This window comes from Ciconia boyciana, chromosome 8 (genome assembly GCF_034638445.1).
Source record: "Ciconia boyciana chromosome 8, ASM3463844v1, whole genome shotgun sequence".
Classification (NCBI taxonomy): Eukaryota; Metazoa; Chordata; class Aves; order Ciconiiformes; family Ciconiidae; genus Ciconia; species Ciconia boyciana.
The window spans coordinates 38,135,132-38,143,495 of record NC_132941.1 but is presented as its reverse complement, the minus strand read 5'-3'; the positions used below and the strand labels follow the sequence as shown (position 1 = coordinate 38,143,495).

The window sequence follows — 8,364 nt, the reverse complement described above, 5'->3', positions numbered from 1 at the left end:
AGAGAAGGTGACAAGGGCTTGCCCAGGAGTCAGGAACAGCGTTTCAGGGTGGACATAGTGTCTTACACCAGCATCAGTGACTGCAGCTGAGCCAAAAGGGAAAGGCAGGCTGATGCTCCACGGAGGCTCTCGAGGAGACAGAGGGAGCAGGAGCTCTTCTGGGGCCAGCAGCCGGGGAAAATGTGTTTGTTCTTCAGGATGAGAAAATAACAGGCAAAAGAGGCTGACAGCCCTATGCTGGGTAAAACAAACACATCTATACAGTTGTAATGCTTAATTGCAAGAAAGTAATGCAGTGTATTCTTTGCTTTACAGCTTCAGACTCTTGACATGGAGGAAACCATGGTGGAAAAGATCCTGGGACCATGGGAAATATTGCTGGTCATTTTTGCTGCAGTGCTGATAATGAGTTTTCTCATGTTTTTGCCCCCTGCTGTGGTGGTGATCTGGAGAATGAAGCGCATGCCGCAGATCTCGCTGCACGGCTCAGTGTGAGCCAAGCCTGGCACAAGCTGTAACACCACCAATCCCTCTAAAGGATGGTTCAGAATGATAACATCTCTCAGGATCACTGTTACTGCCTAGGATCCATCCAAAAGCGATGGGTTTCCCAGTCTATTGCTGCTAAGTTCCTGTGAAAAGAGAATGTGTATAATTTTCTCTTCATGTACTACAGTTCTCAGCACTTTGCCTTCCATTTTTTGGCTACGATGTAATTGCTGTTGTTGGCTTAGTTCCTAGACTGACTTCTCTTGCATAATAATGGACTGAAAAGAAGACTGAAAGAGAAGCAAGCATAGTACAGCATTGTATTCCCTTAACTAATATCAAGAAAGCCTACCTTTCAATAGTTGCACTGTAAATGTTACCAAAGTCTTTAGCTGAGATGACTGACAGTTATGCAGGTGGACATATCAAAAGCATGCAGTATACTCCAGGGACATAGTGGTTTAGTCTGGTTGTACTATGAAACCTAAAAAACCCAACAGAGACTGGTGCAATAAATAAGCATCCTTTGCTTCTTTTGTCTGATCTGAAAACTTACTGGCCTAAAATGTTTTTCATTTCTTTCCTTCTATATGAATTTTTCCTGTGTCTGCAAATCCTGAGTGCCAGAACACAAAACGCTCCCCATCCCAGGGTGAGAGCAGGAGCATGAGGGATGGCCTGATGCTCAGACATGCCCAGCCAGACACCGACTTGAAGTTAATGCAAACATACAGCAATTATTTGCCTGAATTACATTATACAAATTTACTCTGGGAAATAATGTGATTAAGTTTACTTTAGTTTTTAACTGTGTCCTATAGGCTTATTGGTTCAACTTCACTTTCTCATGTATAAATAATAACTCGGATGGTGGGAACAGAACAAAACTGCTTCTCTGCAAGTTTATGAAAAAAAAAAACCCAACAACCCAATCTCCAGCTTAATATCAAATTCATGCCACATCAAATTAAAGCTTTCCAGCCTAATTCTTCCACATTATGGAATGGTCATTAGCAGGATTGCTGATGCACAGGTTTAACAGTTTCTGTTTACAAGAGCAATGGGTTTGATTTCCTCATGAAATCCAGTACTGGGTTTCTTTTCTTTTGTTGGTTGGTTTGGAAAGTCACTAGAATAGCTTAATATTACTCAGAGAAAAATGTTTTTTAGCACCAGTAGGAAAATGATACTGGAAAGTGCTCAGTGCTTCAGGTATTTTATTTGAGCATCAGCTGATAATGAATTGACTGAGAATGAAAGACTCAAAGAGATTATAATTTCATTTGATAAGAGATTATTTGTTTGCCAGAAATAAAAAAAAAACACCAGTGACTGAAAAAACATTGCTTTTCTTTAAGACTACAGCACTTTTGTCTCCAACACAATAACCTAAGTTACTGCCTCATAGTTTATAAGCAGCCAAAGCAGCCAACTCATCGCTTTGTTGGTGTAATTGTCTGCTACACTCACAGTCATATGACTGACTGGTTCTGGGCCCAAAAGCAAGCGATGGTTTTTTTGCTTGTAATGACTGGATTCTGAAAGATAGCTTGTAATTTTATATATCTGAATCATTTAACTGATTAATGAGGCAAAAGTCAATTAGACATCACATACCATGTAAGCATGTCTGTGTCTGACATTCACAGGAATAGGGAAAAGGTAAAGAGAAAGGAAACACAAACAGATGAGCTGGCTGTCTTCAGATCTACGGGTTCAGTGTTTACTCAACAGAAGAAAATTAAAACAAAACCCCAAGCATGGATTCCACTGAAAACCAAGCAAGCAGTAGCTAAGCTTTTTGTTTAGATTTCATAATAATTCACACGCACGTCTGTTCTGTAGTTACAGCTCCACGAATAAACTGGATCTCCAGTGCTATGTTGTCTTTGCTCTTCACTTGCACCAAGTGCCAGGTGGAAAATGGCCTGGGCTTTCTGCTCTTTACACTTCTTACTCTGTGGCTTTGGTTTTCCAGAGTACACACATGTGCATGGGGGGCATGCAGGGGGGTATAACAGAGGGAGAGCTCACAGAAGGAAGGGGATTGGAGCAGGAACAAGTTTTTATATTTCATGAGAAGAATCAATGACAAAAAAATCACTTGGATATTCGTTCATGTTTAAAGATGTTACAAATTCAGATGACCAGCTAAATTTTTGCTAACTCTGGTAACAGCCAAACCTGCCCCAGTTTGGAAATAGAATGAAGAGGGGGGGGGGAAATGGGGAGGATGACTAGCCAGAAGCTGTGGAAATATTGGGCTAGGACCAGCACCTACCCTGGAACTACTGTGCTGAGACCAGAGCATCTCAGCCCGTCAGCCCAGCCCAGCCCAGTCCAAATCCCTAGAGCTCTACCCAAATATGGCCCATTCCAACTCTATTACCAACTAGACCTCGTTTGCTTTTGTACTTTCCCTCCGAAGCTAAGCCATAGCTTGTGGGAACCACAACCTCTGCCTAAGGGAGGCCCAGCAGGTGTGTGTGCCACGTACGCCCAGGGAGCGTGAGGAAGTGTGAGCGCAGAAGAGCACTTGCAGCCCCAGATCCCACAGGGTGGGCCCAGCTGTTGTTAGAGCAAACCAAGGGTCAATAGGACTTTCCTTCCAGAACCACCATGGTTTTGCCCCACAGGGACTGAACAGAGGAGACTGAAGCTGATCCCTGGCACACTAACCAGAGAGCTTCTCATGCAGGTCCCTCAACACGTGCCTCCTCCATCTTTTTGGCAGAGAAGACATGATGCAAATATCTGCTAGTTTAGGGCAATCTCAATTCTCATATTTTGTACTGGACCGAGATGTTACATTTTTCCTGCCATTTTGCCTGATTACAACAGGCATACAGGACACTTTTTGACTCCCAGAAATGCATTGAAGTATACCTAAAGACTATGTTTTTATGTCGGATGTCCTCAAGGTGATAAATACAGGAGAAACCTTTGAGCTGTCCCACGAGCAAACTGCAGTGCTTCAAGTTTGTGGCTCATACAAAACACAGCACCTTGAACAGCTGCATGTACAGCCTGATTTAACCCCCGATCAAGCAGGTGCATGAATAAAGAATTATACCCCTACAGCCAGTAACTGTTGTGACTTGCATTGCTTTAATGGTCATCAGAGCAACAATAGTGATTAACTGGCAACTGTAAAAGCAACTAAAATTATGGCCCTGTCTCAGTAAAGATAACCCCTGACAGAAGATGATTTCTGATAAGAATTATTGTGTTTAACTAATGACTGCATCCATTAAACAACTCTAATCCTTATTTAATTCCAGCTAGAAAAATTTAAGCCATAAAAGTGATCTTCTTTCTTTGAAAGACCTCTGCCATGAGCTGTGTGATTAGGTTTAGCCTATATATCTGTACCAAGAGCTGAAGTCAAATTATGGCTATGATCTCTAGTCCCTTAACTAAATAAAAGCTGTATGTTTACATGTCTTAGCAACGATTTCACTGCTCCACTTCTCTTGTCAAAATACCCATGTCAAATTGCAGACAGCTGTTGGTCTTGTGGCACAAGCGTTTTGGTGCTAGTAACCACAGATGATACAATCAGCCTCCTTGTCACGGTTGGAGCCGTTGATGCCATGCTCACCAAGCTCTTCGAGGAAGATGTTTAGCTGCTCCGTCTGAGTTTCAGTGAAGGCTAATGTGTGCAGACAGGTGCTGTTGGTGGGGAAATATGCAGATTTAGCTCCACTGATGGCCACCTCAGAGGCTGGAAAGATCAAAGATGACAACAACAAAAAAAGCAGCTGAATTACATAGCTTAGATTTGTCCTGATCTTTAAACAAGCACCGCTATTCCCATTTTCCAGACTAAAGACTTCAACTTGGAATAGAAGTCCCTAGATGATTGCTTTTGGTAAGCCTCGGGAAAGAACTGCTCTAGCAACAAGGCACTGTCAACAGTAAAATATTTTCCATTAACCACAGGAGAGATAGGTTGGCCCTTTTGTGTATGTATACACACATTTATTTCTAAATTAAGGCAATAACAATGGAGTCAGACAGCCTGCTTCAGGTCACAGATTGCTCACTAGACGCAGTCTTAAAACCCTTGGGGAGCCACAAGAAAAAGGCAGCATTGCTGGCTGGGGGCCAGCTGCTGGGTTTTATTGTATGTACATACAGTGAATAGTGCAGGTGTTGGCCAATTTTGCTGAGGTTCTTCAAGTACTGTTGCAAGATAAACAGCAGTTTTATGTTCTCCTGCTGTCTGTCCACTGGGTCACACAGCCCTTGTGCAACATAGGGTTTGTGTTAAGATGATACTTATTTACTGTTTAAGAAAAAATGCATCTCTCCACAAACGTTGCATACGTGTTGTATTTGCTAACCCACACTGAAATAGCAATGCTCACCAGCCCAGGCCTTTGAGGTAGTTTTAAAGCTAACATGATTTCTGGTTCAGCAGTTTGTCCACTCTCACAATGTCACAGGTGCCAAGAAAAGAGAAACTTTTCTTTCCTCCTTTTTTTAAACAAAACAGACAGAGCCTCCCATCCATGTGACCAGATGTGTCTGAGAAATACTCACGGTTACAAACAGCCAGTGCCTTTCCCCCAACAAGCTGCGTTGTCCAGGAAAACCCGGTGGCATTGCCACATACTTCATACAGCCTACTTCTTCTGAGGAATTGAAAGTCATAACCCTTGGGAAACAAAGGTGGGGAAAAAAATCAAATAAATGGTGTCTTAGGCTACATCATGGAAACCGTGAGATGAAGAAACATTCAGCCAGTGAAGGTCAATACAAGCACTACAACCTCTCCCTGCCCTAAGGGAGGAAAAAAACGTGTAACAAGGAAAATTATGCATTAAACAACAAACACTTGTAAATTAATGAATAGATCCAGCAATACAGCAGCAGCAAACCATGAATATTACCTTGTTGCACATGGGTTTGCAGTACTGAGCATTGTCAATGGTGACACACACCAGGCCGCCGTTTCTAGGGGCTATTGGGAGTGGGCACGGAGGTAGCTGCTTGCAAACTTTTGAGTCAATTAAAAAGGAAAAAAGAGAGTGAGAAATCAACATATCAGAGTGAAAGTGAGTACAAAATTCTGCCTCTTCCCAAGCAAACCATAGGCATACTCATTGACCCGGGTATGGGTGATAACTGCCCCCACCAGCTGAATTTGTCGAAGTAAGCATTTTTGTTTGTTTAAAACCTTTTTTTTTTTCAACACCCAATTTTTCCATCACTTGTCACTGTGACAGCGAAGTCCCTGTCAGCCCCAGTTACACTTTAGAAGTGGCTCAAGGTGGCATTTGCATTCACAGCACTGACATTCAGTACTATCGTGGCCAAAACTATCCAAATAGTTCTTGGAAAAATATGACTGACGTGCCCACTCCCAGACACCAAAGAGGCTCTTGCCGGAGGGCAGAACAGGCCCTGCTGCCTCTGCAACTCTGCGCTGCTGCTCGGCATCGGCAGCTGGGCAGTGTGGGGATGGTGGGACCCTGCACACCGATGCTGCTGTGCCTCCCAGATGCCTGCCAGCGCAGCGGTTAAGCACCTTTGCTTTCTGGCTTGTTGCTGAGACATCTTTTATCTTATTTTTTTCCCCTTCAAGAAATGCAGACACTTAGCTCCCTCTGACTGTAGGTAAAAAAATGTTCCTAGTGCTTCTCCACTGCCACTTTGTTCAACACCCAGCAAAGAGGAGCATCGGTTCAGGAGGGGCCTCACATTTCTCTTGAACAGGGTGCAGGAGATCGAGCATTTCTTGCAGTGTCCAGGTAAGGGAATTGATTGAAGCTTTTTCACCCTTGGCAATCATTTCTTGAAAGCATTTTAAATATTTCTGTGGAGTCAGGGGAGAAAAAGGCTAAGTTGAAGAGAAAAAGCCTTGGAATTAATTTATGAAAGTGGTCAAATATTTTTTCAATTTTTTTTAAATACAGAACAAGAACCATCTTGAAAATTATATAGTTTTAAGTAACACTAATTTCCCCACAATGTTTTTGGAAGAAATCCGGTAACTTTTTTTGAAAACAGTGGCTAGATAGGGTTTTTCCATTATATTGAGTTCAAGAGGGAGGACTGGTACGGGTTGGGGGTTTTTTTCCTATATATGAAAAGAAGCTTTTATAAGCAACTGTATGTATCTTCTTTCTATACAAAACACTGGTTTGTTATTCTTATCTTCTGAATGCTGGCATCTCACAGACTTTCTGTGTGTGTAAAAATATATATTTGTGAATGTGTGTAAACAAAGAGGTTCCTGTATTTTTATCTAGCCATTGCTCTGTACTCATATATATAGCATTCAGTCCATATGTGTGTGCTTATGCATACGTGGATAGTGCAGAGCTGTGGTAAACTCCACAACCAAAAACAAGTGCGTGCCATCATTATAACAGACACCAATTACTTTGAACTTACACAGATGCAAGAAAAAGAGCAAGTGCAATTTTCAGTGGCAGCTGCTGAAGCACTAGCCAGCAATGGCTAACTGCTTCTCGGGCCGAAGCTTTCAGAAACATTGTTGAAAGTGATGGACATCAGCCATACAAAGAAAATAATATAATTCAAATCTCTGGGGGAAAAAAAATCTCAAACACCAGGGAGAACGCCTCCTCGGCAAGTGCTGCCATCAGCCTTTCCCCCCCGCCCCGTATGATGAGAACAATACTCCAGGCAGAAGCTCACAGTATGTACTCATATGTGGACCCAACTCCAGCTATCAGTTACATGTTGTTGTTTTACAGACATGTCTCGACTGTGTGTGAAAAATATCTCTACAGGCTCTGCCCTGGTATTTCTTTACCATTTCTACCATATTCAAGGGTCACTGTCTGATTGCTGCCTAGCCCACAGAAAACAGGTGCACTAATTCATAAAACATAAGCTTTCAGTTGACTGGCTTTGCTTGTATTTAAAATATTTGAAAGTGGGATTGAAAACAACATTATGTGTGTAAGGCAAAAGACATAACTGTTTATGTTCAAGCCACTTTATATATCTGGAGCAAAGCAAAACTGGAAAATACACCTACAAGGACACTTTTTTGACTAGCAGTAGCAGGGCCAAAGCCACGGAGGGTCAAACAACACTAATCTTTTTTTTGCTCTTCCATCTTGCTCCCCTCCCCACCGTGTACTTTTGTTTTGAGCCAGGCGTTGCCAAAGCAATATGCAGGTTGTGCTTGCCCAGACAGCCCATCCGGCTGCACAGGCGCAGGCGGCGGGGCCCTGCTCCTCCCACCGCCGACCGAAGGTACGTGCAAAGCAGGTCCTGGGCTGGCCAATGCAGCCAACCTCTTACCTCAAGACTCTCATTCACATCATCTATGGTTGCACTTTTACAGTCGCTTGGACTGGCAAAGGCTCTGATTTCAGTAAAATCTAAAAGACAAACAGAAGAAGGTACATAGCTGGTTAATAATCCTTCCTGACACATGAACAAACCCCAAATACTGCATAACAGTACTTGTTTAGGGGAATTGTGCCACTATTCTGCAGTCCCAGTGCTACCTTGTATACCTGAGCTGATCAGGGCTCAAATGTGAATAAACTGGGCAAACATTGATTTATTCTAAACAGTTAGCAATCTGATCGCCTGTTTGTGGCCACCCAAGGCTGGGTTCCAAACGAGGTGCTTCATTTCTCTAAGACAGCCACTATTTAAATAATTAATAGTCATATTCAAGAATGGCAATGTCTTACCTGCAAGAAGCACTGCTGAACTTATAAAAAACAGTGTTTTCCAGAGCGGGCAGGAGCTGAACAGCATTTTTTTCTGCAAGAGATCAGGGGCTAGTTACTTGTTGCTTGTGGATCCTAAGAGCTGAGGCACTGGAGTCAGGCACAAAGCTGCCTGTCTGTGGGTCACTGGTTTACAGCATGCCTCGCTCCC

General features: G+C 42.8%; 1 protein-coding gene across 1 annotated transcript; it reads right to left on the bottom strand.

The window, feature by feature from the left end:
• Positions 1-2,794: 2,794 nt before the first annotated feature.
• On the bottom strand, positions 2,795-8,364 carry LOC140655666 (uncharacterized). Its single transcript, XM_072870435.1, has 6 exons — positions 8,175-8,364; positions 7,774-7,853; positions 6,196-6,310; positions 5,385-5,491; positions 5,035-5,149; positions 2,795-4,213 (listed from the first exon to the last, which is right to left on the bottom strand). The coding sequence occupies exons 1-6, from the start codon at positions 8,239-8,241 to the stop codon at positions 4,026-4,028; spliced, it is 672 nt and encodes a 223-aa protein (XP_072726536.1). The 5' UTR covers positions 8,242-8,364; the 3' UTR covers positions 2,795-4,025.

What these genes read in the sequence shown, in the direction of transcription:
- LOC140655666 (XM_072870435.1), bottom strand. Translation starts at nt 8,241, where the DNA reads ATGCTGTTCAGCTCCTGCCCGCTCTGGAAAACACTGTTTTTTATAAGT. An exon ending in ATGTGAATGAGAGTCTTGAG is followed by an intron (nt 6,311 to 7,773) that starts GTAAGAGGTTGG and finishes CTGACTCCACAG; the next exon opens with AAATATTTAAAATGCTTTCA. An exon ending in GCACCCTGTTCAAGAGAAAT is followed by an intron (nt 5,492 to 6,195) that starts GTGAGGCCCCTC and finishes TTGACTCAAAAG; the next exon opens with TTTGCAAGCAGCTACCTCCG.